The sequence below is a fragment of the Numenius arquata genome, chromosome Z, assembly GCF_964106895.1.
Source record: "Numenius arquata chromosome Z, bNumArq3.hap1.1, whole genome shotgun sequence".
NCBI classification, from domain to species: domain Eukaryota; kingdom Metazoa; phylum Chordata; class Aves; order Charadriiformes; family Scolopacidae; genus Numenius; species Numenius arquata.
The window spans coordinates 31301190-31319488 of record NC_133616.1 but is presented as its reverse complement, the minus strand read 5'-3'; the positions used below and the strand labels follow the sequence as shown (position 1 = coordinate 31319488).

At 41.1% G+C, this 18299-nt stretch overlaps 1 protein-coding gene across 1 annotated transcript; it reads right to left on the bottom strand.

Annotated features, from left to right (window-relative positions):
- Positions 1 to 3213: 3213 nt before the first annotated feature.
- On the bottom strand, positions 3214 to 11064 carry LOC141477577 (monocarboxylate transporter 13-like). The gene is made up of 4 exons (XM_074166789.1): positions 10863 to 11064; positions 7247 to 7390; positions 5330 to 6136; positions 3214 to 3440 (listed from the first exon to the last, which is right to left on the bottom strand). The coding sequence occupies exons 1-4, from the start codon at positions 11062 to 11064 to the stop codon at positions 3214 to 3216; spliced, it is 1380 nt and encodes a 459-aa protein (XP_074022890.1).
- Positions 11065 to 18299: the final 7235 nt, after the last annotated feature.

The following is an 18299-nucleotide window of genomic DNA, read 5'->3' as shown; positions in this document are numbered from 1 at the left end:
TGCTTCTAGTGTAACTGGAAATCACAGCCTTGACCTTTTAAAAAGAATAGCAGTTGGTTTTGTGCTGTTGGCAGTGAGATTCTATCTTTCTAGGACAAGATCCTGGGATTTTTATTGCTTTGTTTATTTCATTTAATTTATAATCTTTTTTTTCTCTGGTATTAGAGGCTTCCTACAGCAGGCAGAACAAGGAAGCACAAGTACGCTGACACCTGATTTAGTAAAGACTTTAGTTTTGAGTTTTATGGGAATTTCAGTGGAAACTCTCAAGTATGTCAGTGCTAAATCTACACTAACAGTAACACAATACAGCAAGAGTGAATAAAGAGATTATACCCCTTTCAGTTGGTGCTGAGGACCCTCGTCTCTCTATGGTTTGGGGATTTACCTTGGAGTAGGTATTGTCTGGCTTCCAGGGCTGAACAGTTCCACTATAGGCCTTTTGAGCTTTTTGAAAAGAAGGTATTCCTCAAATTGCTGATGCCTGAACTGCAGGCACCTCCAGGAAGCAATGTGTCGTCCTGTAGACTGCCTTGCACAGAGACCATTAATATGTCATCATCCTGAAAGCCTGGTTCATGAAAGTAAGTTCCTCCTCAAGTAATTTCCAAGTGAAACTGTGGTCCTTGGTGTCAGACCCATCTCCCTCTGCTCGATCTCTGAATAATGTACAGTAAAGAAGGAGTGGTAGCCTTAACCGTGTAGCAGCTATGCCAAGAGGATTCCAGGAATGTAGTGGTGCCTGTGTTCCTGCACTTGGTTTTTCCAAAGAAAAAAGATTGGATAGCTTTCTGGGAGTGTTTTTCTTTGTTGCTACTTTGTCTGTGGTTGACTGGAGGCTCTGAGCCCAGGGGATTGTTCAGATTTATGGGACTTTCTCCACGAGATGCAGGATGACCCATCATGGGTGAAAACTTTTTGGATGCAGTCGGGCACTATCAAGGTGAGGCTGAGTTATGACTTTCCTTGCATGTAACTGCAGGAGGCCATACCTGGATTCAAGAGAATGGTGGTGCTTTCTAAAGCTTCACAGTCCTGTTTCAACCAGTGAGTGGCTAACTGGTTTGGGGTGAGAAACTCCTTGCTGGCGAGCTGCTGATTTAGGTCTCTGAGGCCATCTCAGAAACTCTTTGTCTGAAGGAAGTGAATATAGGCAACACTGACTACATGATTAGCAGCTTGGAAAAAAACAGCCCTTTGCATGTAATACCTCTGGTAACAGTCCAGTGAAACTTAATTTGGAATATTGCTGCTACAGCTGAAGTAAAAGCAGTCCCAAAATGAACACAAACACTCAGTACTTTTTCTGTGCTATTAAACAGATACATAGTCATCAGCTGACACTGTCCAGTGCATTTAGCAAAAAAAAATAATATAAGAATGGCTTTTAATTTTTCCCTTCACACGTTCACAGGATCCTGTTCAGGTGGGAGGAGACCTGGGGAGGTCTCCAGCCCCAGTCAATGCCCAGAGCAGAGCCAGTTCTGGGCCCAGACTGGGCTGTTCAAGGCTTCACCCGGTCTGGACATGAAACCCAAAGGATGGAGACGGCCCAACCTCCATGGGCTTCAGTCCCATAACTGGGTTGTCTTTGAGGCTCCAGCCTCAGCCACTCTTGTTTTCAGCTTGTGCTGCTGCCTCTCACCTACTGCCACACAGCACTGGGAAGAGCCCAGCTGCGTCTCCTCCATCCCTCCCATTGGTGCCAGGGACGCTATTGGGTGCCCCCGAAGCTGCCCCTCCTCCTGGCTGAACCAGCCCTGGTCCCGAAGCCTCTCAGTGGCCCTCTGCTGAACTCCATCCTGTTTATCAACTTCTTTCCTGTATTTGGTGCCCCAAAATGGATGCACAACTGTGGAGCAGATCAGAATAATCAGCTGCCTTGATCTACTGTCTGTGCCCCTGTTCATACAGCCGAGGATGTCACTAGCCTTCTTTACTCCCCCTGTCAGATGTCAGAACGTACAGAAATTGGTGACAGGGCTTGTAAATAAAACAGAATTCTAGCAGGAAGTCAAAGGTGGAAACTGCATCTATTAAACATCTCACTATTTCTCACACACACACTCCCCAAACAATTCCCCTTCCTTTCATTTTATAAAATGAAGAGTTATTTTAAATATTTGAAGACTGTAGAAGATTGAAGAGTAACACTTTCTAGAAAAATCTAAGTTTTTCGATTCACATGATTGAAAAATGTTTTGTCAGAAATTTCAGGGCCTTGCTACAAGACTTTGCCCACCCAGTTGTGTGCCTTCCAATGTGTATTCTGCAATCAAGCCCTCACAAATAGTTGATTAATTGTGTCTTCATTATCTCAGCCTGTTATGGTTCTGAAGGCTGTACTCATGCTCTGTACAACCTTTCCTCTTCTAAACCAGACAAACTTTACTTCTTACACTTTGTCTTTAGGCTGTGTTTTCTTAACCTTTCTCATTCTTGTTCCCCTTAATTCTTTGCAACTTAGGTACCTCTTCCAGTTAAAGCCTTGCAAGCATCATTATCTCCTCTATCTTACCATACCATGCCAGAAAGACATTTACTATTTTTAATGTAGGGTTGGGATTCTTACTTGAAGTCCACTGTAGCCTTAGGTCTCCCTCTGTTCTTCATCAGTCCTTCTCCATTTTATGTGTGTGCATTTTGCTTTTTACTTCTGATATTTAGGACTCTTTCTCTCTACTGAATTCTATTATTCATATAACTTCCCCCATTTATCAGGTTTATTTAGTTATCAGATTCTAGCCCTGCTCTGTAGAGTACCTGCAAGCCCTTTAGCTCAAAACTATATGCATGTACTCTTGCTTTCACATTCAGCTTGTTTACCGAAAATACTGAGCACTACTTCCCTAAGCTAAACATCTGTGAGCTCGTGCCTCTTCCTATTCAATAGTGACAGCTGTCATCCGTATTTGGGGGGAGGGTTTCTATCTATCTGCTGCATACACTCTTCGTGGTAATTTGATTTAGACTATAGTTTCCCTGGTTTGCTTATCGTGGGCCCATGGGACTGTGATGAAGACTTGTATAGTCAAAATGCAACTTCAGCATCAAAATGCTATGATAATGGTTACTGGTGTGGTTTGCTTTCTTCCTCCATTTCAAACATTCCTATCCAAAACTTCAATCATTTTATAAATCCTACTAATATTGAGTTTGGAGAAAATAAAATACTTCAGTATGTCCTGAAATGTTGTAAGATGTCTGATGTAGTCACACCACTACGTCATGCTCTCGATACCTTCTGTTGTGAAGTTTCAGGAGATGGAGGGAAGGGTAGGGTAATGTTGACTTTTCTGGTTTAGTATTAGCCTGGCTTTCTCTTTCTTTTCTTTGTTGGAGTTGATCTAAAGTAACTAAAAATCCAGCTGACAGGACAAGAGTGGCTCCTGCCATGTAGAAGCCTGCTCTGTAATCACCAGCCATGTCCACGATCAAACCTGGAGAGAAAAAAAGTGACAGCAATGCGATTGGCAGAAAACAGGCTGATGTGAATTAGCTCAGCAGTGTGACTATGTCCTCTCACAAGGGGAATTTGCTAGCTACGTACCTGTCTTGCAGTTTTCTACATCATAAGTGTATGGAACATTACCCTATTATAGCATTTTAAAATTTGAAACACAAGTCATGTCTCATTTACTTTGCATACGTGAATTGCTAGTAAAACAAAATGCTATACACTATGAAGCACTTTCCAACCAAAAACACGGCAAACAGTGAAGGCAATGGCAGAAAAAAAACCAAGTCACACAGCTTTGTATCTGAGTAGCCCCATGTTCTGTGGTGTAGCTGTCATCAGTTGCTGCCTTTTGGACCATAACTGTACAGCATGAGAGAGTACAAGGAAGGAAAGCAGAGGCCTCTGCTGGAGACACAGTTGGAGACAATGCCTGCAGTATTATGGGCTTCCCTGTTCATCGTTGTACAGAGTCACTGACGTTAACAAAAAGACCCTGGGTTTTAGGTAGATTTAAGCCAACCAAAATACCTAATGCCATTGTGTACGGTACTGGAAAAACAGCAGTACAGTAGTAGTAGTGCAGCGCTGTATGTGTTAATATCAGCTGCTCTGTGGGTACAGTGGCAGGCTCATTTGTGGGCTGATGAAGACTGCTTGCTTGTTCTCCCACTGGAAAGTTTGTCCACATTTAGTGTACTCCCTAGCCCTCATTCCAGTACCAGTACTCTTAGGCAAAGGAACTCCGAATCCAAATCTTTTAGATTTTTCTCTTAAAGTAGGAGATGACAGCTCAAGAAGAACTTAGGCTTCCCTCCTATACCTTCTTTTCTACCTCCCTCTTCTATACCTTCTTTTCAGTTTACTATATATACACAAAGGGGTTGAACTGATCCCCCAGTAATCAGTACTACTGACCAGCCACTACATAAATGTCTTGTTTTCTTTGTATTTCACTCAGATCTTCCCCACATACTTTTGATACTGTTCTGCTCTCAAAGTCTCTATAAATCTCCCTGGTTCCTATAATTTTCAAAAGTGAATTAAGATGTTCCAGTATTCAGTCTGACCCATTTGCAACATATTAGTGGTGTCATTACCACAAAAGTCACTGTAGTGTGTGAGCAGTGGTCTTTGGACGAGAGTCTGAGATCTCAGATCCACATTTTACAAGTCACATTGGTCATTTTTTTCTGCCATATCGCTCTGTAAAGTCCCTACAGCTTGCAGCTTGTTTGTCTTGCATTTTTCCAAGATGACTTTGTCTCTTTGCCAGCCTATAAATCCCTGTGCTGTCTCATTGTCTGCTCTCTCCTCCCTCTGTTTTTATGGTCTGCCTCCCCCATTTATTATATTGTTTAGCTCAAATGCTGTCTGAAAACAGCAGGCATCTCTGTGAATATTTCCTTGAGGTTCACATAGCCTAATGCCTCAAGCTGTTCGATTTGACCTTCTGTAGAAACCCTCCCAACAATACCAGCATTTATGCAGCATTGCTAGTCTCAAATTTCAGTTTCTTCTCTGACAGTATGGATCTCTGCTTGTCCCAAAGGTACACTTTCATAGCAAGACCGTGGGTGTCCATCAAGTGGGATTCTGTGGGATTCGGGAAGGAGGAACACCACCGTGTGAACCCTGCCATTCTTCCCTCCTTTCACGTTGAACAGATATCTCTAAAACCACAGAGAAGAGAGGGAGCAAGACATTTTGGAGAGGAATTAAACTGACTCTTTGTTTTTATGTACTTCTTGGTCCAGAAGGGGGTACTGAGCTAAAAAAAAGGGAAATTTGGGTCCAGATCCAGATTTTTTCAGTTTGGGTTACCATTCCCCTCTCTGCTTTTAAACTGCATTTGGCAGAGTATCAACTTACCAGCAAGAGGAGGCCCCACAAAACCTCCAGTGCTTCGAATGAGCATGAAAAGCCCTAGAGCGCTGTCAAAATCTGGCATGCCTACAACATCTGCTAGCACAGTAATGTGAACGGCGACTGTTGTACCAAAGAAGAATCCATAGAAGCCAGTGAATATTGCCAAGGACAGGTAATTGTTAGCCAGTGGCAACAGCATCAGGGAAGTACTGATGAGCGTAATTGTCATTGTCAGCAAATGAACAGTTTTGGTAACATGGAGATTGGCATACCAGCCACATAGCAGTCTGCCTGCGAAGTCTACCATAGCCAAAATGGATAGGAGGGATGCAGTCCACGATTCATCTATTCCCAGGCTGTAGCTAAGTGGAACTAAAAATAATGGAGGGACAAAAAAGCTCATAGCAGCTAATATGCCAAAAATGGCATAAAGTACAAATTCCGGTCGCCTCACAAGCATCCAGTTGAAGGTTTTGTGTGTGATGGGAGACTTATCTTCTTTGTCTATCCTAGATGCACCATTGCCAGGTGGTGTCTCAGTTTCAGAATGGCTAGCCTCAAGGAGGCAGCTGCTTGCCAAGGGTCGCATCAGTACTCCACAGACACAAATATTGAGTTGGATGCCACCTATGATCAAAAGGGCACCTTTCCATCCATATTGACTAATCAGCCACTGGAAAAATGGTCCAAACATGAATGCAAAGGCACATTCTCCGGCACTGGCAATAGCATTGGCCAAAGCTCTTTTCTTGGAGAAATAATGGCTAACAATGCTAATGGCTGGTGTCCATGAAAAGGAAATCCCAAGTCCTGAAAAACACCAATACAGATAGCACCAGTTAGACACTATTGAAGTAATTTGTGAAGGTGGAAATTAAAGCTTTCAGGGCTCCTCCATTAGCAAAGTCAAAAACTGGTAAAAGACAAACAGTTTTGTTCTTGGCAGAAGCATGAGCTCAGTTGTACTATGTGTAAGAGTATATTTGAGGCATATGTTCTGTAAGAATAAGCTGTATGCTCAAGGAAAAAAGCAGGAGTATGAAGTATACACTATTATATTCTCACTGTGGTTTGACAAGTTTGCCACTGGGTGAGAAACCACATGGCCATGTGGTTGAAACTAGGCAGATCTGAGAATGTCCATGCTGTCTTAATTAAGGCTGGTACTAGATCAGATCTAAGCTGTGTTCAGGGTAGAAAGTGAGGGAGGATGTGAAGGAAGCTGGTGTATTACCTCTATTTGCACTTCATTTTCTTGCCCAACTGCTTTGAGCAGGCTTCAAACCTGCTCTAACTTACAGTGATTTTAATGGCTCCCTAGAAACTATTTGGGAGCCCAGGACTGCCAAAGGGCTCAAATCCCAGACATTTTCTCAGGCATCCAGCATGGAACTGGGAATGGTTCATTTTATTCCCTGCCGGCTTCGCTTCCTGTTCCAGGAAAATCTGCTAGCTGTTGGAGACAACTTTCTGGCCTGTTTTCACCTGGAGTAAAGGAAAGGACTGGAATGAACTGAAAGCCTGGGCCTGTGTTAAAACATTAAGATTATTTGATAGAAAATACAAAATTTGAGATTTCTGTGTCCTTGCACTTCAGCATTTTTTAAGTTCTTTAAACTTCCACAGAGCTCTTGTCTCTCAGTAAAAATCAGAACACTTTTCATTTTCCAGTTGCATATAATTTGCAGGTGAAAATTACTAGCATCTAGTTATTCACTTTATTTGTCATTGCAGATTTCTAGCACAAATTCTTGCTTCCAGAGTGGGACAGGAAGGACGTGACCTTTAAAGAGGATTGCTGGTTCTAGTTGCTCATAAAATCAAAATAGAAATCAGATTTTAAAATTCCTACCATTAGCACCCTCGAATAAGGACTCTGAGTTGCTGGTGAAAGAAATCCATAAAGCCAGAAAGTCATACCCTGTAGGAAGCCAGTTGTTGCATACATCCAGAGCATGTTCAGTCCAAGAAATCCCAGTGCCATTCCTGAAAAGGCCAGGAGTCCTCCAGTGATCACAACTGCCCGATGGGTGTATCGTACACATAGCGAGCTGGCAACAGGGGCTGAATCAGCAGCAAAATAGGAGAAAGATAGATATGTTAGGAACATTAAGCTGACTGACAGGACGGAACAATCGAATAAAGCATTTGGAGGAGAAATACCTTTATAACGCTTGTCTCAAACAGCCTGAATTTTCCTGGGCAGTGAGGGTCAATCAAGATTTTAAAATCAGATCCTTGCTGAGAGGGGGAAGACTGCCCCTGGGCCACAGATTTTAAAATACATTCAAAATATGTGGGCTTTTTTAAAGGGAGAGAGCATTTCAGTGCCTTCCTTGTGGAACAGTTCTACTGGGTTTCATGTAAGAACACAACTAGAGACATGACAGAAATCTGTGTACCATTTTAGCAGAAAGTGAAACCCCAGCCATAGACTCGCTAGGTTAATCTATAAAACTTGTATTTTTGAGAGTGTGTTATTGATACGGCTGGCATGAAAACTTTCTGGAGAAAACTATTCTTTATCTTCTAGAGCTTTGCAAAATCATCTGTTCATGGAATTGCAAATGTTTTATAAAGGACCGAAAATTGAGGTTTATTTTGAGGTAATATTTTTCCAGGAAATTTGCAGTTCGTTTCTTAAATTTTTATTTCAGTGGTACAGTTTTTCCCAGCAGACTCCAGGATCTCTTTAACACATGAGGGCAAAGTTGCACCAGGTACAGATCTGACTTGGTGCAGCAATTCCAAAAAACCAAAGCACTGATCTTTAGTCACTCTGTGGAAGCATCTGAAATGTTAGGGATATTTTTGCTTAATTAAGGGTCGGTTACACTGCCTGGCTGATTTTCTATCAATCAGCATCACAGAGTTAAGATCAAGACCTATCAAAGGCCCTCTCTGTTCTGTGGCAAGAGTTTCAAATCCCAAGTATAGGATTTTTTTTAAATACCCATGGCCACTAGAGGGATCCCAAGTAACACCTGACACCACTAGTTGCCGGTGGCATTTCGCAGTGCAAGCAGGGAGAGAGTCGGCTCCCTATAATTTATTAATGTTCCAATAGAACTTGGGAGTTCGGAGACAAAATGAAGTTCAGTTAACAAGGACTATGCTTATGGTCATGGTCGGGAAGGGATGAGACAGGATAAAGTATATACAGTTGGAGAATCATACATATGTGATGAACAAAAAGAGAAAAGTAGACTCAGGGTAACAAGAGAGATCCATGGAAGTGCTTAAAGACAAGAGAAAGATCTGCAGTTGGAGCAGAAATACTCCTGAAAAGCAATTTTTTTTTTTTTTAAAGACAAGGAGGAGAAAAGATAGGCAGAATTTGAACATGGGGTAGCAGGCGGAAGAACAAAGCCAGCCACAGGACTGGAAATGGAGACGATAGCTAGAGTCCAGAGTCTGAAAGGATAAAGAGCAATACACAGAAAAAATACAGACAATGGAAAGGGCTGGCAATCACAGTGCAAACAGAAAGGTGCTGGGAGATGTACGTCTGTACCGAGAAGAAGGCCTATGTGTGTGATGGGGAGAATCCTTGCTGTGGTAAATTGAACAGCCTGTTGCAGGTGCAAACCACAAAAGTAGAAGCACGTGCTCTCCTTCCACACAAGACACAGAGCTGCTGCTGAAAGGATCCAACTGGGAAAAGTTAATAATTCAGTGATCATCCTTCATGCTGAGCCAAGTGACACTGAAGGTTTTCCAGAGGAACATATTAAGAAAAACTAAGCCAGGCCAGGAAAGGTGCTCAAAGAACTGGAGGCTCAATTGATCTTCAGCAGAAAGTCTTCTGGTCCCTACAAATGAAGCAAAGGCAGGAGAAGATAAAGAAAATTACCTAGTGACCCGAGACATTATGAGCTGCTATACAGAAGGGTTTTGGAATGTTTGGCCATCAAGCTGTATTTACTGAAAAAGGATTATTTTCATAGGATTTCAAAGGATGAAAAACAATTTCTGCTGAAAACTATAGCTGCCTTCTTTGAAGTAGGCCAGCCTCACACCTGGCTAGGCAAATACAGTTTTGCTGGTTTATACTTGATATTATTTAATATGCTCTGTCCTTGATACAGTCCTATATAATATATATTTTAAAAAAAATACTAAAAACTCCCAAAAGAACCCTACCACAGGACTTTGAGTTCTTTTATCCTCCTATGTTGGCTATTTTTTCTCATTAAGTTCATATGTCTGAATGACAAAATAGTATCACAATAGGTCAGTGGTAAGTTTAGTTTGTAAACCAGATTCCCATTTATTCATTTCTGTAGTCCGAGAAGTAGGTGGGAAAGCAGGTCGTTCATTGATTTTTCAATTAATTATTTCTGTCAGAATGAAACAAGCTCTAATACTGCAAATCAAGCACCAAAGATAGCAGTTTATGGTACTGATTAAATCTTTTCAATCCATGACTTGCTTTATCTTTTCACTTTGACGTTGAATTACTGTTTTTTTCTTCTAAATGCATTTTTCAAAGAAAGATCAATTGCTCATAATCTTTGGAAGTACTGCAGTTACAAGCAATAATACTGATAGGTGTGCACTGAGTAGGATGCATATAATTATATAGTGTCTATGCAATGAAGCGTGTTGACAAACAAAATTATGATAGCATTTATTATGTAAGGATACTTACCTATTGCAACTATATAGTTATATGAGAACATGTAGAGCGGACTTCAGAAATTCTGTATGGTTCCTGCCTGCACATGTTTGGAATCTTCACCATAATGGCAAATGGTCATCCAGTTTACAAGAGCTCAAAGGTGTCTGTAACTAAGTTAAGAGTCAAATGCAGCATGTTTGATATTTTTTCTTCCTTTATTTGGTGAGATGTGGTATTTGACCTCATCCCATAGCTCATTGCCTTTGACCAGGACACTTCACTCTTTCATCCCTTACTCTGTGCTCACTTGGTCTTGTCTTCCTGATGCTCTCTATAGGTGAACTGATTTTTTCTTTTTAACTGGGTGAGTTGTTAGATCAATGACTTGGCATCATTCTAAGGGGCAAAAAGGAGAGCAAGAACTGGCAATACATGGAAGGAAGGGGGATTTTGGTGAAGACAAAAAGGAGAAGTGGAGGGAAAGCAGGACTGAGATGCACCATTTTGGTAGCAGAGGACTTATCTGCTAGGCAGTCCTTAAGTCTTAAAGTATTTTGAAAAAGTGACAGTCACTGTGAGATCAGTGAGCTTGCACAAACTGGTTAGGAGCTTGATCCAACAAGCTCTGCAGTTCTTAGGATTACGTCCAATGAGTTTGATTCACAGCCTGTAGGAAAACAGAATCATGAATCTATGTACATGAAGTTCTTTAACGCAATCAGATTCCTGTATATACACGGAGTCCTTATTAACCCATTCCATGTCTGAGGCATGGATACATTTTTATGAGAGGAAACAAATGCCAAATTTCTGTAGAGACAGAATAAGGAAGTGGGTTTTTTTAAGGAAGCTTTTAAAAATTTCTTGAGTAGTTAAGGTATTAAAATAAAGTGTTAGAGGAGCACTTCTACCTACCTCCTAAATGAAAGATGGCAATAGTTACTGATGTGATCCAGGAAGTGGTGCTTGCAAGTTCATCAAAGTGTTGCTGGATTTCAACAAAGAACAGACCAAAAGTCTTGAGGACGGCAGCAGTGAGGCCCATCACCATGAAGGCTGACACTACCACAACCCAACCATAGCCACCATCTGGTGGATTGCTATCATTAGCATGCATCTTTTCTAATTCTCAGATCTTCTCTCAGATTTTTTTCCTGGGGTGGTAGTGATGGTGGTGAGAATTTTTAACAGATCTGCAAATTAATAGAAGGTCCAGTGTTAAAGAAATGAATTAAAAGATTGTAGGTATGGCTTGCACAAGTAATTAACAAGTGAAAATACAATACGCATTTCAGTGGTTTGGTTGAAAATATTACCTGGGAAACAGATGCCCCAGGAGGCAAAAGGCAGAGTAGAAAGTAAAACAAAGGAAGTAAAAAAATGAAGAAAAGAAAAATATTCAGTAACGAGGGTAGAAAGAAGAAGCATGCAGATGTGGAAATAGGAGAGAAGATGATGGGAAAACAGATGATGCAGACACTAAGATTTTCAAAGCCAGGTCCAGGATCCTACTCATTCTAATAACTTCAAGAACCTTATCCCACCCACTTTTCAAGCCAATACATTATAGTAAAGAAATTGAAAATTAAATGCCTGACAGGATACCATACTTTCTAGTGTTCTTTGGGCATTGCAATAAACTTCACAAACTTCAAAGCCATCAAGGCAGTTGTTTGTACCCATCAGCCTGTTGTCATAATTGTGTGTATGGATAAAGCATTTTTTATATATATATATAAGTTGCTCCTATGACTGGTATCGCTAGTGTGATAGAATAAGAAGTAGAAAAAATGGAAAGATTCCTAACCTTAAAAGGGCAGGAAATCTGTCAGTTTCAATCTTCTGCATATCCACATAAATGGAAATAAACGGAAGCTACTTCACTTATCTGGAAGTTTGAACCTAGTGGACTTTCCATTCCTGAAATGGCAGCCTCTCCCTCTCAAAGAAAGATTTCACCTTCCATTTGGCAAATACCAAAACGACACTTAAAACCAAAAGTATTCAAGTTGAATGTATTGACTATGGGATCCTCTTAACCTTGATACTGTCTATTTAATCATTCCATAAGATCCAGGAATGCTGCAAACCTGTTTTTTTCTATTTGTGCTTTGTCTCTAAAATCCCATGTGAGGTTGCAGCTTTGACTAAAGAGGGAATATATAAACTTAATAGTAACTCTTACTGTTGTTGTAAGCAATACTCTAATTCAGAACCATGACAATAATTTCTTAGTAATTGCAGTGGCAATAGGTCTTCTCCCTGTGTAAACAAGATGCATGTAATCTCAAAAATGGTATTCAGCATGTAACTGGGTGTTACTCTGGTCTCTGAGGAGTGTTTCAGGGATCCAGTACTAGATATGGTACTGGACATCCGAACACTACCTGTACACTGTGGAACTTTGGAGCTCTTGGCCACATAATACTATGGATACTAAAACTTTACATGGAAATATTAGATAAATCTGTGCTGTACACACAACTGAGGATTACCAAATGCTTAAAAATGGTCCCTGGCTCAGGAAGTCTCCAAGCTGTAAGTAGTCAGAAACTGGGAGGTATCATTTTATGTTTAGTCTATTCTTAATCTTAAACATCCCCTTTGGCCTGAATCAATATAGCCATTTTTAGAGAGTGAGTGACTTGCAAGGAACACTGCGTAAGAACTTCAGGGTCCTCCATTTGAGCATTTATAAACATTTATGGCTCCAGCACCACAAAGCATTTTGCCAAAATCGGGCACATATTCCTTGTGAAGGCATCTTAATTGGTAAGCATATCTTATTAAAAGCATAACTGAGGCAGCGCATTTCTCCTTGGAAGTTTTGTGACAAACTTGGAGTAATAACACAGTGCACGGAGGACACAGGATCTGCTACTTTTTTTTCTTGTTATTTCATGGACACTAAATTCTGAGTGGGCATGTTGTATAAAATGCAGGAGACCAAAAAAGACATGGCACAGGAAGCAGTTAGGAGGGAGAATGTGAGCTAAAGATGGCTAAAGATGTACTATACTTACATTTATCTTCCCTGTGTGCAGCTGGAAAAGATAAGGGTTAAGGGAATCCATATGACTAGAAGCCATCAAGTACAAAGCAGCAGTCACTAGTCCTATGATTTGCCCTGCCTGAGGTACAAGATCTCAGGAGGACCAAAGACAGGGGTGGGGGAAAGAAGTCTTTGGAGCCTTGTAGGGATCATAAGCAAAATCATCCTGCTGCCATGTGTCTGGCTCCAACTTTGGACTAACACATGCCACTGGACACATTTGCATGACAGACATAGCCAGACAGATTAATCAGTTGCACAAGGTCTCAGACAACATCCTGAAAATCTTAAAACTCGGCCACAAGGGAGGGAGAAAATGCCTTGTTGTTGAGGTCTGTATTGAAGGAATCTGGTTTTCATTCCTACGGTTTCCAGGCAAGTTGCTTGATCTCGCTGTGCTTCTGTTTTCTCAGTTGTCAAATGCAGCCAGGACTTTCAAAGGTCATGAATTTTGTGAGGTTGAAAAAGTTAGTTGTATTAGTGCCCACATACTATAAGAAAATACAGAAACTAGATCAAGCTGTAGCCATGTCTTCTTATGTTGCTGGGCTCAAGTGGCATGGTCATAATTTGTTTTGAGGCACTGAAGAATGTAGAAAAGGATGCAACACTCAGGCTAAATAAGCCTGTCGAGGCAGAGTGATACTGATATTACTGCACTCTGCATGGACATGCCTGGGCAAGGGATTATGATTTCTGCCGCAAGACAGATAGAAGAAATCCTGCTACTTACCAGGCAGCACCCAGACTAAAACAGGCATGATAAAATCTACTACTTCCTGACACCACCCAGCACCCTTCACCTTCATTAGACAAACTCTGCCCTAGGACGAGTGTAAATCAGGCCCTTACGCTCACAAGACTTAAGTAAATAGTCTTTTTCCTGACCACAAGTGCATCTTTTATGTCATAGCTCAGAAATCTGCCTCCAGTCTCTTTTAATGATAACAGTGTTACATGCAACTCTAAAATTATATTACTATGTCAGTTGCATGATTAATTAATGAGGCAGTTATCTCCCAGGAGCCCTACAGATTTGAAAGCAGTGCAGCTACCTACTGTAGCGAATTGCTAGAATGACTGAACAGAGTAGAAGAAAGTGTAGATGTTGCAATGGGTGGACATGTTGTTTCTGACTCCACGCTCTGCTTTCTTCTCTTCTTCACCTGCAAGTGAAAGTTTACTACCAGCATATAATTGAGAAAAAAAAGAAGCTGAAAAAAAAAACCCAGATTTTTTTTTTCTCTTAGCTATTGAGTAATGGTAAATGGTAGGTTTTAACGTCTTCATTGTCTCCTCTTGCCCCTGAAACCAACCTTTTAAGAGAAAGGAGGAAAAACCTGTAAGGGAACTGTCCTTTCTGTTGTGCTTGGCCACACACAGGATCCCTCAAAGAACGTAAAGCCATGCCTGGAGGCATTACCATCTTGCCTAGCATCCTACTGCCTCCTACATCCAAGCGTTCCTGTGGCAGCTGGAATGGATGTCCTGTGAGACAGAGGCTTCAATTAGGAAAGACACTGCTATTGTCTGTGCTTGGTGTGTGTCCATCAGCAAGAGCAGAGAGCTCTGCCAGTAGTATCATTCCCCTTATGGCAAAATTTGCCAGCAAGAACATACAGGCAAAAGTGCAACCCTTATCTTTGCAGCTGAATAGCTACAAAGGCACTTTCTGTGGTGTTGGGGGTGTTCTTCTATTCATGCTCTACAAGTTCTCCAAGCTATTTCTGCTTTTATTCATGTCAATGATTCAGAAGGTTTATCAGACAATAATAAAAATAAATTATATAGAGCTTGTCCGACTGCTTGCATTTTAGGGTGCCATATAAACTTGTGAAGACTGACACTTGTGTTACTTGGTTATCTTGTGTTCCATGTTCTAATTTGCATTTTACAGAAGAGCAAATGTGTTTAATGTATTTGCTGCAAATTGCAGAAAAACTTGGTGGTGGAATCAAGAAAAGACTGTTGCTGTGAATCTAAGTTTTCTTGTTTTCATGCAACTTGTACATAAATCTCAGCATATAACTCTATTCACTCTCTCTTAGAGGCTGGGAAGTCTCCCTGTGGGCTGGTAATACTTAGCACTTTGCAGAAACAGGTTCCCCAGAAAGGCAAAAAAGGCAAGTATTAAGTTTTTCCAAGTTTAGATGAAGAAATGTGACTTGTTCGTGGGAGTTTGGTTTGGGTTTCCAGTACACGCATAGTACTTTACCTTGGATTTGGACTTACCAAAAAAAAAAAAAAAAAAAAAAAAAGAGAAAGAAAACCACACTTGATATACACAAAGGCAAAACTACTTTTACCAAAGGCTGGTATTGGGACAGGACCACCAACTAGGCCACCTTGAAGTAGGAATTCTTCAGCAAAAACAACTATATAAAACTAAATACAAAGTAGATCTTTAGTAAATTGGACAACAGATTAACTAATACCTTGTTTTAATTGTTGTATTAGAAGAAAGATGGAAAGAAACACGGAAATAAACTGTAATTTATGCTGAAACTTGCTTCACAAGCGTGCCTTTGTGCACAGCACAGTACTTATTCTGTACTTACTCTGTCACACTCAGATACCTTCTGGTCTTCATCTAACACTCAGACTGACTCTGCTGATGCTCTCATGCCACCACAGCTTCAGTATTTGCCACCACAAATACCACAGAGCTGTGCTGGTTGCTGCTCTCCAGACACAAATTCAAGAGGACCTCTTAATAAAATTCTCCTTTCTAACTTCATTAACATCATTTTAGTAACAGCCAGTCTAATGAATATGATCTATAACACAATTTACTGACAAAGCATATAAGGATGGAAAAAAGGGGCTGAATACTCTGAGCAGCCACTTTGAAGCAACAAAAATAAAGTATAACATAACAAAATTACCTTATTCAGGTAACCCTGGCTTGCATGGGATATGAAGCTCTTTCTTCACCTTCCAGTTCTATGTAAGTTCTTGAGCTGTGCTGCAAACCACCGGGTCATCTTACTCATTGTTCCTTGTATGCACAGTCTGTCCGAACAAACCAATCTCTCTCTTTCAGGATGTGTAAGCTGTCAGATTTTATAAGAATCCCCTCCTCCCCTCCTCAAAAGTCATTTGACTCCACCTACACTCAGAAAAACAAAGTTCTATCCTTTGAGACTTGAGATCAGAGAAATCAAAGTCAAGGATGGGTGGACGGAACAAAAGAAGGCTGGAAAATTTTATACTATATCTGAACTTTACTTGTGCTAGACTTGAACTGCTGTCCACAGTTTTTATTGAACTCAACTATGGGGCTATCAGAAAGTTCAGATGTGTCAGCCGACCTCAAACACCCCAGTGTTCGGGGGCAGTTACTGCCAATGTTTGTTCAAATATGAAATTCATATGTGGCTTCTCTACAAGTGTGCTGTTGGGCAGATGCTGGCTGCAGCTGAGCATCACAGAGCCTGCAGCAACTACAGAAATGACAGGAAGCTTGAATATGCTCCCCAGGTCAGAACCTTTTGCCATATCAGAGCAGTCCCTCTGTTGTGTGATTTTTTTTTAAGGGCCCCAACTCCTTATATACTGCTGGATCTCATAAAGCTTTCATCTCCTAGCTTTCGCTGCTGATTTACTGTAACTGATTCTGTGTTTCCTAACGATTTGCCTTGCACTAAGCTTGTGGTGGCTATAGCCTGCCATTGTAGTGGCTGGCAGGGGGAGAGGGTGGGTTGTTGCAGTAGCTTGCCGCTTTTTGTAATCTTTTTATTTACATGCTTGTGTGCTTACCTTATGACTACAGACACAGAAATCTGCGTAGTCTGTGTGTGCTAAGGGGAAGCATGAATGTACGCATTGGTCAGTTGACTTGCATAACTAAGAAACAGATATATTTCATATTTTTGCGTCATTTTTGAAGTGGGAGGTCAGCAAGTTTCTTTCACTGGAAGGATTCTCTAGGACTGTTTTGTAGAGCTGGAGAAGTCAAAAGCATGGTAAATAAAAATTATGGAGTAATTTTTGAAGTGTATTTAAGTGTGTGTTGCTGACAGAAAGGTTGTTGCCATCCCCTCCTCACCTTCCTGCTACCATGTGGGTTTTTATGCAGTGACCCAAACTGGTGAACTGACCCAGCTTGGCAAAACACTGTGCTGGGGTAGTTCCTCAATTAGAGAAATTCATTCATGTGTGCCTTGACAATGCAGAAGGCAGAAAAAATGTGCCCAGAAATGAAACATGACAGATGGGGCTGCTTAATCCAGAGGAGAAATTCACATAGCAATTGTAGCACAATTAGTATGTTCACACACTCTGTAAAGCTGTGAGCCTAGAAACTCTGCCTTATAGACAAGGAAAAGGTAGGTGACTCCAGTGGACGATAGGAAGAATCCTATGAGGAACAATAACTGAATTGTGGACTTAAAGACAAGTTTTCAGAGCAACTTTTCAGCAGTGACACTGGTCACGTCTCCCTTCTCCTCCGTCCCCACCCTGGAGTGATTTGTGTGCTGTGTTGCAGCACAGCTTCTGTCTAAGAAGGCTGGGAACCTGTGAGCTGAAAGATGTCTTCACATTGGATTTTCTTATACCCTGATTTATATGAACTAGATCAGTAGATCTGGTTCTTCCACAGGCTTATTTTCCCTTCTAACTCTGTAGGCCTGCATTACTTTCTGGAGCCCCACTGTGAAAAAAATAAACCATGTAGTGATTGTATGTGCATAGATGGATGACACTAAGCTATATTGTCCAGGCAGATATGCCTATGACAGTGACCATGACAAACAAGACTACATTTCTTACATAGTTAGAGCTGTACACCAGGTGGAGACAAGCAGCAATCCAAACATTTTGTTGATCGTAGCGGCGTTGAAGCCTCTCTGGACAACCTGTGCCAGTGTTGTACCACTCTCATTGTAATTTTTCCCTCCTAATATCTAATTTGAATTTTCCTCGCTGTAGCTTATGACTTTGGCCTTTTGTCCTTTTCCTGTGCCACTCAATGGAAAGCAACAGACAATTCTTGATATGCCCACTGCAGGCCCACGGAGGGTTTTGAAGTCTGTTTTGCCAGTTGAACTTCTGTTCAGTCCATTAGAAAATATGGCAATGTAGAAAATGAGGTAGAATGGATAGTCTAGTGAATGAGGAAGAAGCTGCGTGAAACTGCCAAGTCTAGGAACTACTAAATAAGGATATGCCATGTAATCAAAATGAGAAGGTTTCCCTTAGTAGTTTGTAGCCATTTTTTGGTATCCATTTTAAATGCATGAGATGTGTTAGTAGTTAGGAATCAGACAGTTAGTCGGCAGTCAGGTAAGAAGATGCCT

Excerpts from the sequence above, each read along its gene's own strand:
- LOC141477577 (XM_074166789.1), bottom strand. The coding sequence starts at position 11,064 with ATGCATGCTAATGATAGCAATCCACCAGATGGTGGCTATGGTTGGGTT. Across the intron at positions 6,137-7,246 it reads AACAACTGGCTTCCTACAGG|GACTTGGGATTTCCTTTTCA; the intron begins GTATGACTTTCT and ends GGTGTTTTTCAG. Across the intron at positions 3,441-5,329 it reads TGTGGGGCCTCCTCTTGCTG|GTTTGATCGTGGACATGGCT; the intron begins GTAAGTTGATAC and ends TTTTCTCTCCAG.